This window comes from Callionymus lyra, chromosome 16 (genome assembly GCF_982586985.1).
Source record: "Callionymus lyra chromosome 16, fCalLyr1.hap1.1, whole genome shotgun sequence".
Taxonomy (NCBI): Eukaryota; Metazoa; Chordata; class Actinopteri; order Syngnathiformes; family Callionymidae; genus Callionymus; species Callionymus lyra.
Genome location: NC_141833.1, coordinates 6,537,096 through 6,553,179, shown reverse-complemented (window position 1 = coordinate 6,553,179; position 16,084 = coordinate 6,537,096). Strand labels below are relative to the sequence as shown.

Here is a 16,084-nt window from a genome sequence, read left to right as displayed (position 1 = left end):
CACCAAAAATATTTGGGGCACCTTGAAAAGTTATGGGTAGGACGTTTGAGTCTTAATTATTCAATCCCAAACATTGACTTATATATTTTTCTTATTATAGAATAACGTCCATTGAAGGATAAAGTAACAAAATAATTTCGTAATTTGTTTCTTTTCTGCTCAAGATCCAGAATTAAAGAAAGTGGCCTCTGCCACCATCTAGTGGATAAACATGGAACTGCTCTACTGTAGCAATTAACCAAAGCTTCACGAAAGCGTTTTAAGATTATTCATGTTCAACATTTTAACGCAGGATATTTCCAGCTTAAGGTGAGGAATATATCACCATTTTAACACAATTTAAAATTATTTTGCCAATTTACTTATTAGTTAAGGAAAAGTAAAGTTAAAAACCTTTAATAAAAAGCCCATCTAGCTTGATGAAGCCTTAAATTTGTTTAATGAATCACAACAAAAAAAATGGTTCCTAAAATACTCTTTGAATGAATTGAGAGGCTTAAAGAAGTTGTGGTATAATACTTTATTCTCATATTTTATAGAATACAAAGCCCTTAGCGCATTCCCACCCACCCATCCATCCCCCTAAACAAAACAGAAAGTTTTACCCATCAAATCTGGTGGAAACTATTCAAAGAAAACAACAGAGAAAATGTGACAGATGTCATCAACGCCACCCGTCTGTTCCATATAAAAAAAAAGAAAAAGAAAAGTATACACCACCTCAACTTCACTGGACCCTTTAAAAGCCGAATCAGACTGAAGTCAGTCAGAAAAATGAAGCTGAACAGTGACGTTAAAAAAAACAAAAAAACTATCTTTTCCATCTACAAAGACAATGCGTAACCAAGCTTGTGCAACAATAATTTACAGAAAATTCAGTCACTTTTTTTTTGGAACAAAAAGAAAATGTTATGCTGCACAAAAGGAATGGAATCTCCCCCCCCCCCCTCCCTCCCGCCCCCGTGAGATTCAAAAGGAGGATTAAAGAATGGTGAAGAGAATGTTCAGCAGGGCTACAGATGAGTAGAAGAAGAAGCAGGTCCGCTGACACTGTTCAAGAGATGGCTTTGAAAAGACAGTGGAGTGCATGACTTGTGAAAAACGTCCCGCTTAATTTGCACCACAGGAACCAATTACGCACGCCAGTCGGGACATGGAACGCTCGGAATATTTCAAAAGAATTGCATGAGGCGTCTGTGAACTCGTGTCTGTTAAAAATCAATCCGGGTTGAGAAGCCGCTGACGAGAAGAATGAGTAGAAATTAGTAACGTGGAGACCCGGTAACGCCGACCATCGGTTTAAGATGGCGGGTTTTTCGCGGGCCGTCTTCAGAACGGTTAATGTTCCGAATCTTCACACACTGACTGATAGCTTTTCCTGACAACTACACATCAAATCACACCAGTAAACAAAAGAACCCAGTACGACACACAAGATCCCGGTTTCAGCTTCCAAAAAAGAAAAGAAAAAGGTGCTGCGAGGAGCTTCAGGTCCGTCTTTAAAAGGTTTCTGACACTGGTCTTAACTCTTTATTCGTGTGATGACACTTGACAACTTAAAAAACAAAAAAGGAAAACTGTGTTTAGAATGATGCCACCTTCAATCCTTCTATGAGGACGACCGCGTCTCCTCTGCTCGTGTTAAAACTCCCAGAGTCTCTGCTCAAGTCCTCAGACCATGTAGGAGTTCTGGTTCTTCAGCTTGTCCAGCTCTTTGCTCTGTTGCCTCAGAAACAAGATCCTAAAGATAAAACGAGAGGCATTAGCGGACGTGATGCCGCGGCGGCGGCGCCTCGCTCACCTCTGTTCCCGTAAGGTGGCCTGGATCTCGCTGACTCGGACCAGCGAGCGGAGGTTCTTCATCTCCGTGCAGAGCTCCGACATGTACAGGCTGCCCATGTTGTGGAAGTCCTCGCGCAACCGAGCCGCCTGTTGGGAGCAGAACGTGACTCGACTCGGGTTTTGGTTCTTGCTGCGTTGGTACATGCAATTGACGCCTGTTGCTGTATCTCTGAATGTCTCCGAAATAATGCTCACGGATACGTTTATTTGTCTTGGTTTTCCACAGTCTGGCTGATGTGATTAACCATTAAAGTTTAATGTTTGTAAGGGTCTTATTTAGTTTCACTGGTCGGAAATACAACCGCAGTGAAAAGTGGCAAAGCTTGAGGTAATGAGCCTCCACAAACTACGTCACACCTCCATTGAGGCGGAGACTTTTAAAACTAAAGGTAGTAAGTTGGACAGCAACGCTTGATCAAGTCTCTTAACAACATTTTAATACAAATACAGCGCTGACATCTACTGCAACATTCACCGTCGCTCTGGATTCTTCACTCTTGAACCAAAATTAAATCTGGAGAGTTCTTGCTAAACTTAACGATAAATTACCCAAACACCATTTAAGTAAGTAAGTAAGTAAGTCATTTGAATTTATATAGCGCTTTTCCAGACCAGGGTCACAAAGCGTTTAAACAATCAAAACAATATTCAATAAAGTATATACTTTAAAGATCAAGATAAAACTGATAACACAACAGGAGTTCCAGAAATTCAAGGAAAAGCCTGAACAAATAAAAACATCTTAAGAGTCAGTAGACTACATCAAGCGCAAAGAGAGAGGAAGATCATTCCAAAAATGTATTAGGAGGAAATAAATGTCTTTCAAATTAAGAGCATTGAATCAGCTGCGTCTTCCTTGTAATCCTTTATTATCACGGTCGTACTCTATACTGTTTAAATCCACGTTTGCTAATCCTTTTTAAATTATTTATTAGTTAATTCATTTCTTTCTATATCTATTGATTGTTGTTGTTGACAAATTCTCAGATCATTAAATATAGCAGGTTAAAGATTTTGAATATATAATTTTAAATAAATTAAAAAATAAAACATAATATTTCAGCTATGACTTATGTCAATGACAAAGAGACAGGTTTATGCAACGAGCGACGACTTCCATAGAGCTAGAGGATGTAGACTAATATCAAACAACATATTACAACAATTCAATATAAACTTGTTGAGGAATTATTAATTAAATCATATTTTTTTAAACTTCATACGAGTGTGAAGAATACTGTTGAGATTATGAAATAACCAGCAGCCAATTGGATAAGTTTACCTTTTGGGTTTATATACTTGTAAATATGATGGTGAAGGACTCCTTTATAAACTGCATTTAAATGAAGCTGAATCAAAATAAATACATTAAATAAATACCTGTTTCTCAGTGTTCTCTGAAGGCCATCCTTGAATGTGTTTGATGAGGTTTTCATCGAAGTGAGCTGCCAGTGTGGGGGTGAAGGTACTGGGGGTGTCGGCTTGGCTTTGGCTGCCACCGGAGGGCGTGTGCGGCAACGCGGCGCCAGCTACACTGGACCCTGAACAGATCTCCTGACTGACGGAGCAAACATCCAGAAAACAAGAAATATTAACATGGATCGTAATGACATTACTAAAACTATATAGGCTTTTTTGCAACACATGATAATCAAATGTAAAGTGTGTAAAAGGGTGCGTTTCATTTAAAGTAGCCACTTAAAAGTACTGGAATCATGAGGAAACAAAAAAATGTATTAAACGAATAAAGCTAAAAGTAATGAAATATGTTAACAAATAAAAAATTAACTTCAGTATTTTTATCTTAAGTATTTTTTTTGTACACAAATGTTTTGTCTTGATTACTTTTGTAACCAAGTACTTAGTATTTTTAGTTTATTTTCAAATAGGTTTTTCAATGTGTAAATTCAAATTGCCATTTTAAATTAAAGGTACATTGTTTTTATTTCGTTTTCTTCAAAAAATATTTAATCACAGAAGTAATCTAGGGAAAATACTATTTTTTATTCAATTTTGTATCATTAAAATATTTGTTTTTAGGTTTTATTGAATATATTTTATATACATTTTTGTATTCAATCCTTTAATATTCTGTAAAATTAATTATATACAAGTCGAAGGGATTTATGAGCTTGAATCTGTCAATCAAAAGGCTCAACATGCTTGAGTTGCAGATCAAGAGTACGCTCACCTTCTCTGCTGGAGAGTTCTGGGATCCTCCAGGCGTTTGTCTGTGGTCTGAGCCAGAGGTGCTGGCTTAGCTGAAGACACGCTGCCCTGCAGAGCGAACAGGAACAAAATCAGTTGCTGTTCAATAAACTTTTATTCTATGTAGTTTAATCTGTGGATCATGCGACTTTGGTTTGAATCCTCACCCTGGTTTGTGATGGCGTGTTGCCGGAATGCGTCTTCTGGTTGCTCTGCGGGGTACCGTTCCGTGGCGAGACGTAAGGCCGCGGTGATGACGCGTCTGATGTCAGGGACACAGGCGACTGACTGGAGTGCTGGGCTGCAGAGGTCAGAGGTCGACATCAAAATCACTTATTTTCTCATAAATAAAATGAGATATTCACTTCAATATCAAACAGAATCCAACAACACAGACTGACGGAGGGCGTACCTTGGTGGGAGTGCTGAGCAGCTGAGAGCAGAGCAGTGATGTTGAAAGCAGGTCCAGCAGCGAGGAGCTTGTGAAGCACAGACCGTAAGGAAGCTTGGGTGACGGCAGCCGTCAAGACTGCGAGGAGAGGAGAGCAAAGACACGGCGAGTTAGTGAAGACAGAGAGAAAGTTATATAAACTCTGGAGAGAAGGTAATAAAAACACAAGGATAAGAACCTGCAGTTTTAACTTTTAATTAACCTGATATATAATAAGATAATGGCCATTCGCAGACAAATTGATTAATACATAAATATTCACAACAGCTACATCTTCCAAGCACAATGACCCCCAAAAGATCCGTTCAATAAAGAAAACACAGACTATTGTTATTTTATTTTTATTTATTTTTTACAAAAAGTACTTAATATTTGAATATATTGTAAAAAAAAAAAAAAGGTAATTTTCATTGTCCTCACTGACAAAGAGATCTTTGAACAGCAGATTCACTAGGCCAGAACCTGGTGGGAGTTACCAATTACGACACCCACCTTACTTGTGGTGCTAACTAGGGATGTGGAGATTCATATCGGTGCATCGATACAAATATGCAAGACGAGCCTGCATCGGTAGATTCAAGGTGCATCGGATTTCATTTGCGGTGGAACTCACGATGCATCGACTCCAGCCTTTTTTCATCGGCAAATGCAATAGTAACATTGATTTCCGAGGCACCCTAAACACACCACTGCGTCCAAGTTACAAGACAACAAACTTGAATGAAGATGGATGGGCGAACAACAATACTTTTGATCTCAATTTAACATGACTTGGATTTATCAAACAGATAAGCAATTTCTCTGCATCTAGTCGCATTACTGGCGATGTATCAAGATGCATATCGAATATATACATTCCTAATGCTGCCAAAACGGTGAACTTCCCACGATGTCTTTCTACACATCACTCCGTTTAGTGACGGCTGATCAACCTCTACAAATGCAAATTTGACGTCTATATTGCCATGTTAAAAGTGATTGATAGCTGCAATTGGATGGCTGGGCGGCAAAGTATTATGGGATCTGTTCAGGTCAGTTACTGAGAGGGTTTTGTGAGACGGATGAACCCCTTATGTGCAATGTTGAGTTTGCGAGTTCAGATACATGCTGTTCACTTAAATAAGTGAAAAATGTAACTAACTTCTGACCGGCAAAACAAAAGCTTTCTAATTAAGTATTACCATTTAGTTCAAGCAATGAGTTAATTGAGAAGGAGTGTGAGAGTGTAAGAAAGTGCCTTTTATTTTAGCAATAAGCCAAGTCTTTAAAGCATTAAATAAAACATTTCTCAAATAAAAACTGTTCATCTTAAAAAGAAAACCACTTGAGTGAAATGTAAAATTTGCTCTTGTGTATTTTACAAAAAGACCCAGCTATTAAAATCTAAACAAATTCAAGCATTCTCACCTTCGTTGAGTTTGGCCATGTCCATGCTGCCGTTGTTCATCTGCAGCGTGGCCTGCAGCGCCGGCAGCAGCTGGTGCAGGAGGGCCGGGTCCTGGAGCAGAGCGACCGGCGACTGCACGGATTGAGTCGACTGAGCCGTAGTCGTGGATGTAGAGGACGATGTTGATGAAGAAGTTGTGGTGGTTGAGGAGGTCGTGGTGGAAGATGACGCGCTGGAAGCAGAGGTCAAACTCTGGGAGGAAGAGGAGAAATGGCCAGCATTGGACGCTGTGGTCTGGTCCCCTAAACTGGTTTCTGTGTTCAAGACAAAAAGAGAATTTTAATCAATTGGTAATTATCAAGACAATAGCAATAAAAATCATGTTAGGAAGGTGTCAAAGTCAATCACAAAAGAAGCCAGAATGTATTTTTTTTCTTTTAGCCTCATTTATTTTATTTATCTTTGCCTTTGACCTCTTTCAACATCCGTTTGATTCATGTTGACATCTTTCCCATCAGTCACTTATCCTATATTAAATACTGACATCTTTATAGGTCAACAATATGAACAATATGAAATCTACTTTGATTTGTTTCGATTGTCATGCAGGCCACATAAAATGATGTTTGACACATGTGACATGATGGGACAAATTAAAAAATGCTTACACATGGTTCCCACAGCTTAAGGCTGTAAATCAAGATGTTCTAATACATTTTAATAGCAATGGAAATTGAATTTAAGTTGCATTACTTATATAGGTACAGGAACATCTTAGATCTTAAATGCTTTGTTTTTAAACATAAAATAGTTTCATGTCTTCTGAAAACTGTCCTCAACTCCCGTCTTACTTTAATAAAAAGTAGAATCGTACTTGTCATGTGTTGTGGTTTTTAAGACTTGAATATTTTTTATTAAATTCATCAAGACTTTTTAGGATCCACTGGAACTGTTGAATACATTCAATTTGTTTTCTTTACTACCATAACTGAATCTGAAGATCAGTGACAAGTAACATTTCATTCATTTATTTTTCTCTACACTGATCTTCTGATAGGTACATGGAATGAACACACCAGGAATTTATTAAAGTCGTACTTGTGGCTTTATCTTGTAAGGCTTCTTGTCTATAGTCCATATCCCGGGGGAAACTATTCGTCGCCACCTTAACCGGGTCCTTCTGTCGTTGCTCCCTGAAACAAAAGAATAAAATAATATTGTTGAAAAGACCAATTTCCCACGAGGCAGAGAATCAAGTAGGACGTGTTCACATTAACTTGCCTCTCCAGCAGGTCTTTGGGCTTCTCCCACTGAGACACCTCAGTCCTGCAGTTGTAGTAATATTTCTTCCCAGAAGAACTGATGTGTTCCGTCCAGTCATCAGCTGGGTCCTGTTGCCGGGACACAGAGTCAGAAATGAAGACGGATGCAAACACAGTCAAACACTTTCCAGAAGGAGATCTCCAGAGGGATTGATAAAGTTTATCTATCCATCGATAACGTGACGTTAAAACCCTTAACCTGAAAGGCTCCTACCGTTTCTATCAAAACTTTTTTGACAGTTATTTCTAGTTAGACATTTCACTTTTAAGGCAAACAAAGGGGTTAAATGGGAGATCAAATATTTTAATCAAGCACAGGAAAGCATGTAACATTTTGTAAATATATTTTCAGATATTATTAATATCCATTGTGACAAGTTGTTAATATATATGATCCTCAATCTTACATACAGTGCGAGGATAGCGTCATCTACTTCAACAAAGATAGTTTCGCCCTGGACTACAAGAAAACTTGACAAGTCACATATCACATATCAATCCCAGCAGGACGACGGGAAAAGACGTTCAACTTCTAACAACCACTTCAGATCTGCAGACAGGATCTTATCTTCTTGTGCTGCTCGTCTGGGACTACAAGTGCTTCAAGGCAAAGCTGCATGCGGCTCATAACAACCTCTATTTTCTTAAAACGGAACAGGAACCGGAGACCAGATTAAAAGTCCTCTCGAGGAAAACAAGTGTTCACAGACAGTGGAATTGGATATTGAGGGATTTGACACAAAACAGTTTTAGTTCAGAAGGATGTAGCACTTGAATAACACTCCAGAAACTTTTCTGCGACACATTTTTAACCATCTATATCAAATGCACATATCGAGTCAGCGATGAGTACATGTCATTAATTTCATCGTGAGGTGCCACTGTTCTTTAAAACTGGATGAATATAAAGAGTTAATCTGAGTTAGGGTTGTCACAAGATACTCTGGTAACAATTTACTGTTGGATTTCTTTATTTAATAAAGTTGTGTACTTTAAAGTATATGCTTTTTGGTTACCATGGTATCAAAAAGCATCAACTACTAAAGGTTGAAATTGTGATAACCTTGATCTCAGTAATACTTATTTCTCAAGCAACTACAGTAAAACGGGGGTCAATGTGAGTAACATTTTACTCAAGAAGAAATTAAAATAATTTCTTTCAGCTTTTTGTATTTGAATGTCACACAACCACAAATTACTGTACAAGATATAACGATCCTGATGAGTTTTTAACTGATGCTCTTATTTACTGTTTACCATTAAAAGTACTGTAGTCATCTAAAACTAAAAATACTCATAATTAATGAGATAAACCTCAATAAGTGTTCAGCACACATTTTAATCAGACTTCCTTGTACCATATTTTGCAAATGTTAACTAACATTACATATACATTACATATACATTACATATATTTAGTTGATCTTTCATTTTTTCATCAACAGTCATCACAGTTTATAAATGCCGTTACTTTTACCAAACAAGCATAAACAATCATTGAAATATAAATGAGGTGAATCGGTAAACACTAATTCATGCACCCTGAATGGTTTAGAAGATGTATACACATGTTCCGATTATTTCCAATTACTTGTAGGAAGACAACAAAAGAAAGATCTTACTCTCTCTGCAGGCTTGCTTTGAGTCGTGTGCAAGTCGGACGGGTGGGAGCTGTTGTTGTGAGAGTTCTCTTGAGGAGAGCCATTGGTCCCTGCAAAGATCGGTCGATTTTAAAACTTTACAGATCTGAGCGTTGCTTAATAATAGAGAAGTCATTTGTAGCATTTTTTCCTTCCTCCTTTTGACTTGGTCAGACTTACCATTTTTCCCTCTAACTGCGTTTGAGGGCTTTGCCTTGCCATGTCCTGTAGCATCGCCATGTCTGCTAACAGGACTTTCATCAGAGCGTCGCAGCACCTTGTACGGGGGCGTTGGATCTGACGAACCATCGCGCACCTTGTCGTAGCGGTGAACACTGCTGGAATGGCTCTTTGGCTGAGATTTATGTGCCTGAAACAAAAGTCCATGTAATCAACAGAATAGATTATACAATGGCAGGACATTTTAAACTTTAATTCTTGGTCGTGATTTCAGTGGCAGAGTTTAGTTCTTCTCAATCTTGATCCAAGGAGTAAAAGCAAAAACTTTTGACCTGCAAAATTAACTTGCATTTGTTTATGTTCTATGTATGACAAGTGGTTCACTTGTTTCGATGCCGTTAACCCTATAAACATGTGTTTATATGACAATGAATTAAAACATTACAGGCATTGTGATGAACAAATCATGAATTAATTGAACAGCTTGACAAAGCAGTTCATATAGTACTTTTAAAGGTACAAAGAAGTTTAATTATTTAAGTGTTTTTCCTTAGTTAATCAATTTATTTAATGGCAGCGTGTATGAACGTGTGCACGGTTTCTTGATTCTCTTGGTCTAAAGGCAAGATTACTAAGACATCATAAACTGACTTGGCACTATTCTCTCTGCTTTTCGAATACAGGAGAAGGGATGGAAGTCAATTGTTGCTAATATCCACTAAAAATATGGAGTGCTCCTGTATTTGAAGTGCTTTCTTTTTAACCTTTTTTGCGACAGTGATTGGGGAGAGCTAAAAGTATATACTCCTACTTACCAACCACATGTATTATATTGGATCACTGCTTGTGTTTTTATGAACGATGATAACACAAGTGTTTTAATATTATTTTTAATTAACTGCTTGAGTAACTGATGTGGGGTTAAAAAATATACCTAACAGCTATTTGCTGTGGAAGTTGGAAAGAGATGATAAATGTCTGTCCTCTCTTTCCACACAAATAAAAACCTGTATGACTTTAAAACCAGCTCTGATCTCTGTTTCTTAGAAATGTCAGCTGTTAACATTGAGCAAAAAGTATATAGTTTAAAGTGCTAGTTAGTGTAGTTTAAAGTGCTAGTTTGTGAAGTTCAAATTCAATCTTACCAGCAAAAGTTAAACGACAAATTCTCTATGTGCTACTTTGTCTTGACATTATCTGAAAATTGGATTTTTGCTAAGAGTTACTTTTATTAGCCATTTTCGTAGGTTTGGTAGACAAATTCCATACCTGATAGGATTGGGACTCCCTTCTGTCGTTGCACCTGCGAAGTAGGGGAAATATAGCCTTTAGGGTTTGCTTGGTTTTAATACAGTTTAAAAACATTAATTTAGCTCAAACACAGCTAAGCACATTAGCTATCGTTAGCTCGATTAGCTAAGTTCCCTACCTTTGCGAAAGCCTTTTCACCCGCTTAAAAGACATACCCGACTATTATTTGAAAGCATCGCTCGCTAAATCTATGTTTTGTGGTCTTATTTATCGGCTAAATAAACATTCGCGCACAAACGGGTGTGGAAAAAAAAGCAGGAAGCTAATAGCGGCTAGCACTGACAGCTAGGAGCAACCGGCGAATGTTTAATATCCGAGCTCACTTGAAAAGGCGGATCTTTAACTCATATGTAAATGTTTATGCTTCGTTTACCCATCGCTGGCTCTTGCTGGTTTCCTTGCATACATCACCATCAAGGCCCTGGTGATGTGTGTGTGTATGTGTGTGTTTGTGTGTGTCGGTGAGGGGGAACTGTGGCCTCCTGTCTTGTCTGCTCGCTCTCGGCTCTCGTTTCTTCAGCTTCCTGGACTCGGAACTACCGGACCCAACCGACAGCTAGACGCCGCACACCGAGCACCAGCATGGCAGAGCGGGTGGTTTACAGGAAAGGCCACGCTCAGGACATCGGCGGACATGTAGATCTGGGTTTTTTTTTTGTTTTTTTTTAGGCTCGGACGGTGTCGCTTCGGCGGCAGCACAGGCAGACGGAAGCGACCAAGACTGAAGCCTGAGCGAATGTTTAGTAATCTTCACTTCCGGTTTGATACTTCAGAATAAAAGCATAAACGCTCCAAGCGTCCAATGTTAATTATTTGAATAAAAACACATACATATGTAATATAATGTATAGAAAGTGTATTTCCTAAACTAATCTTAATAATTGTCGACACGTATAATCAGAAATCATTTTATTGCCCTTTTTTTCAATAGGGAATTTAATAAATAAATGAAATAAACGTAAAACAAATAGATACAATATTATAAGATACAAAATGTGACTCATACATTAAAGTGGCCATAGAAAATATAATACTGATCTTTTATATTGAAGGAGAGATATTCATTTCCGGGACGACACGACTTGTCTTGGGAAGCGTGACGCAGCTGAAAACGAAGCTTCATGTGTACAAGTGACGTCATACATATACATGTATATAGATGTCTATGGGTTTACGTACATTTTCTGTTCCCCTACTTCCTACGTGATGACGTCACACGCTGCTTATCCTTATTTTTTTATGGGTTAAAGAAACGTCAACAGAACGTTTGCATTGTAGTTTTTACCACACATAAAACATTTATTAAAAAAAAAAATCTTCGTCAACCTTATCACTTTCCGTTCTTTCATTTCCTGGTCTGACGATAGTGACTTTGACAAAAACGGAAGTGCCCGCGCTACATGTGACGAAGCCTCTGATTGGCTGAAGCTGTTTTACTAATAATAACGTAACAAATGCACAATGCAATATAAACAATCGAGTTCCGAAATGATTCGCTTTTCAAATATATATATTTTTTAGAATATTCTTTTCTTTTGACTCATCCTACCTTTTTCTAGTTCGGATCATAAACACCTCATTAGTTATTTAGTTTTCCTGATTTAAATTAATTATTTAATTTATATATGCCCACTATATTGAACGTGTCATTTTAATTTTTTTTTAATGTGTTCTATTTTTATAATGTATTCACTACAAAAAATGATGATAATGAAGTCAGCATCTAATGTATAAAATAGGATATTGGTTATTAAAATTCTAAGTTGTACTGTACATGTAATGGGTATAACAAAAATGTTGTATTAATAGGATGAGATATCACATATTAGAAAGTGGTGGTGTGTAACCCTGATGGAAAGATTTGAGACTGAGGGGACTATCTCAATGATCGACCACAGTATGTCAGGCTGAAGGACATCATGTCTGACACTGTGGTGTGCAGTACAGAAGTATGCTGACGACACTGCCATTGTGGGATGCATCACAGACAACAGCGAGGATGAGTATAGGAGTCTAATACGTGACTTTGTGGACTGACGTGAGAGGAACCACTTGCAGCTGAACACCTCAAAGACCAAGGAGCTGGTCTTGGACTTCGGGAGGTCCAGGACAAAGTCACGTCCAGTGTCCATCAGAGGCGACGAGGTGGAGATAGTTGACAACTATAAGTACCTCGGCGTGTGGCTGGACACTAAACTGGACTGGTCCTGTAACACAGACCATGTGTATAAGAAAGTTCAGAGTAGACGGTACTTTCTGAGGAGGCTCCGATCATTTAACATCTGCAGGAAGCTCCTCTGCATGTTCTACCAGTCTGTGGTGGCCAGTGTCCTGTTCTATGCTGTGGTGTGTTGGGGTGGGAATGTGTCCAGGAGGAGTGTCAACTGGTTGGACAGGTTGATCAGAAAGGCTGGTTCTGTGGTTGGCATGAAGCTGGACTCACTGGTGACAGTTGCTGAGAGGAGATCACTGGATAAATTACTGTCCATCATGGATGATGACAGTCATCCTCTGAACACTATCATCAGTGAGTAGAGAAGCTCGAATCCTCCTACCATGATGCAACACTGACAGACTCAGGGACTCATTCATTCCTCTTGCTATTGGGCTGTTAAATTCTGAATTTGGGGGCAGGAGTGGAGCGAAAAGATGATGAAATTCTACGTTAATTTATTATATCCTTTGTCTTTGTTATTTTTTCTTTGGTCTATGTTCTTTATCGTTAGACATAGATGTGTCATCTTGTTCTTTCTTTTCATAGAAACTATGTCCTTGTTCTTGTTATTTTCAGTCTATTGTCTGTGTTGCTGTCTGCTGGCTGGAATCTATCGATATACAGGATCTCAAAGTCCCCAAAAAAGATGGAGATGGTAAGCAAGATAATGGAATTGACTAATGAATTCACTAAACTGTTATCGTTTACAGCTTCGTACTGAAAAGGCAGACGAGTGTCTCATACTGAAGGTAATTCTAATTCATATTATGTTGTTCTGAATAACAGGTATTACAAAGAGAAAAAACATAGTTGATGCTTCATGTCACTCATGTCAAAAAGATGTGTATTTTTTTACTTGAATTTTGAAATTATTTTCAATCACATTCAATCTCTGGATTGCTTCTAACCATTATTTTTCAGCTGCCAAAGAAGATCCTCACAGAAATCCTCCTTGAGGTGATCCTACTGGAGGGAGATGGTGCATACCTAACATTGAGCCTGGTGTGCAGCACTTTCAAAGAAACCGTTTCCACAGATTTCTTCAGAAAACGGGCACATTTCCAGTGGCTTGATAGTAAGTGCAACATGCATGTATTTACAAATCCTCTCCAACTCATTTTTTTAACGACTTTTTAACTTTCCCTGAGGCATTAATACCTGGAGCACAAAATCTGCATCCTTCAGAAAAGAGTTCTACAGGATGTACACGATCGACTCCTGCATAGGGTGTGGCCTGGATTTCAAAAACAGTTTACCAGGTAAACGTATTCAATTATATGGCTTAGATTCACTCACACATGTACATTAAGTTCATTCTTTGAACAGAAAAATGGATAACCTTCATATTTATTTCTATAGGTTACACTGGGAGCGGAAAAAGAGGAGATCTGCAGGCCTTCTACTCGGACGATACCGAATACTGCAGTCATTCTTGCACTCTATTGGGTCCCAAGAATGATTTTTTTTTTAAATTCAAGGAATGTTAGAATATTCCCCTTTCCATAACTCATTCTACCTGTCTGTAGTTCGGATCATAAACACCTCATTAATTATTTAGTTTTCATCAAGAATGTTTTCTGATTTAAATGAATTATTTAATGAATATATGCCCACTGTAATGTACGGGTCACTTGTTTAGGCTGATCCTGATTATCCAGTTGCATAATAAACAGAATTCTACAGTAAATTCTGTTTGTTAACATTATTATTGTTGCAACGTGTGACGTCATCGCGTAGGAAGTGCGCAAACCCAAATTGCAGGGCGGACCCAAATGGTACCTACACTGGAATTCACGTCTGTTTGCGTCATTAACGTTATTTTTACAACACCCTTTTTACTTAGAAAAACACTATAGTATTAACAATAATAACGATAATGACACAGAGAAGGAGAAGAAGAATATTTATAATAATACATACTTTTTTTTTAGTATTTTAGCAATTACTCATAAAAATAAAAATAATAACAAGAACAAAGGGAAATGAAGAGAAATAACAAGATGATACAATCTAAGTCTAAAGATAAAAAACCTAGATAAAAGACAAATAACAAAGACAAAGGATACAAAGATTAACATAGAACAGAATGTCATGATACTTTCACTCCACTCCTGCCCCCAAACTCAGAATTGTACAATCTAATAGCCCGAGGAATGAATGAGTCCTTGAGTCTATTAGTGTTGCATCATGGGAGGAGCATTTGTAGTTTGTCCAGTGATCTCCTCTTAGCACCAGTGAGTCCAGCTTCATTCCAACCACAGAGCCAGCCTTCCTGATCAACCTGTTGACACTCCTCTTGGACACATTCCCACCCCAACACACCACAGCATAGAACAGGACACTGGCCACCACAGACTTGTAGAACATGCAGAGGAGCTTCCTGCAGATGTTAAATGATCGAAGCCTCCTCAGAAAGTACCGTCTACTCTGATCTTTCTTATACACATGGTCTGTGTTGCAGGACCAGTCCAGTTTACTGTCCAGCCACACACCGAGGTGCTTATAGTTGTCAACTATCTCCACCTCGTCACTTCTGATGGACACTGGACGTGGCTTTGTCCTGGACCTCCCGAAGTCCAAGACCAACTCCTTGGTCTTTGAGGTGTTCAGCTGCAAGTGGTTCCTCTCACGCCAGTCCACAAAGTCACGTAGCAGACTCCTATACTCGTCCTCGCTGTTGTCCCTGATGCATCCAACAATGGCAGTGTCGTCAGCATACTTCTGTACTGCACACCACAGTGTCAGACATGATGTCCTTCAGCCTGATATACTGTGGTCGATGAGTAAGATAATCCAAAATCCAGGGGACCAGACCAGGGTCCACATGCATCTGTGTCAATTTGTCCTGGAGTAGAGTGGGCTGGATGGTGTTGAAGGCACTAGAAAAGTCCAGGAACAGGATCTTCACTGAGCCGCTTCCTTCACGTGGCAGTAGGTCCGAAGCAGGAGGTGAAGGATGGCATCTTCTACACCAACCGCGGGCTGGTAGGCAAACCGCAGGGGGTCTTGTGCGTGCTGGACTTGTGGCCTGAGTTGTTTGAGGACCAGCCGCTCCAGTGTCTTCATCAGCTGCGATTTCAGTGCAACCGGTCTGTAATCGTTCAGCACGCTCGGTCGGATCTTTTTCGGGACTGGAACGATACAGGAAGTCTTCCACAGGGTTGGCACTTTCCCCAGCCGTAGACTGAGGTTGAAGACATGCTGGAGCGGCTCAGCTAGTTCAGCAGCGCAGGTCTTTGGCAGTCGAGCGACACCTTGTCAGGACCAGCATCCAGTTTATTGTATCTTGTTTTATTTGAATGTATTCTATTAATCTCATTTTATTTTATTCATATTATTTCATTATTTTATTCGGTAATGTCACCAGGAAACTGTCGATAAAAGTGATTTGGTTTTCTTGTAAACAATCTTAATTAAATGTTTGTACTTGTGTAGTGTGTGCACTCGTACTACTGTTTATTTTAGTTTATATATTTATTATTATTAATTTTATGTTTTATTTGATTTTATAATTATTCTTTTATATTT

The 16,084-nt window shown here is 38.7% G+C and overlaps 2 protein-coding genes across 2 annotated transcripts; one reads left to right on the top strand and one right to left on the bottom strand.

Moving 5' to 3' along the window:
* Positions 1-505: 505 nt before the first annotated feature.
* On the bottom strand, positions 506-11,094 carry LOC148063385 (WW domain-containing adapter protein with coiled-coil-like). Its single transcript, XM_087811014.1, has 13 exons — positions 10,715-11,094; positions 10,300-10,333; positions 9,031-9,220; positions 8,833-8,921; positions 7,166-7,279; positions 6,987-7,077; positions 5,909-6,202; positions 4,463-4,579; positions 4,218-4,351; positions 4,034-4,119; positions 3,223-3,400; positions 1,802-1,929; positions 506-1,741 (listed from the first exon to the last, which is right to left on the bottom strand). Exons 1-13 carry the CDS (start codon positions 10,753-10,755, stop codon positions 1,672-1,674), a joined length of 1,566 nt encoding a protein of 521 aa, XP_087667140.1. The 5' UTR covers positions 10,756-11,094; the 3' UTR covers positions 506-1,671.
* Positions 11,095-13,091: 1,997 nt separating this feature from the next.
* LOC148063384 (uncharacterized) lies at positions 13,092-14,243 on the top strand. The gene is made up of 5 exons (XM_087811439.1): positions 13,092-13,211; positions 13,267-13,305; positions 13,478-13,631; positions 13,705-13,815; positions 13,916-14,243. The coding sequence occupies exons 1-5, from the start codon at positions 13,203-13,205 to the stop codon at positions 14,041-14,043; spliced, it is 441 nt and encodes a 146-aa protein (XP_087667565.1). The 5' UTR covers positions 13,092-13,202; the 3' UTR covers positions 14,044-14,243.
* Positions 14,244-16,084: the final 1,841 nt, after the last annotated feature.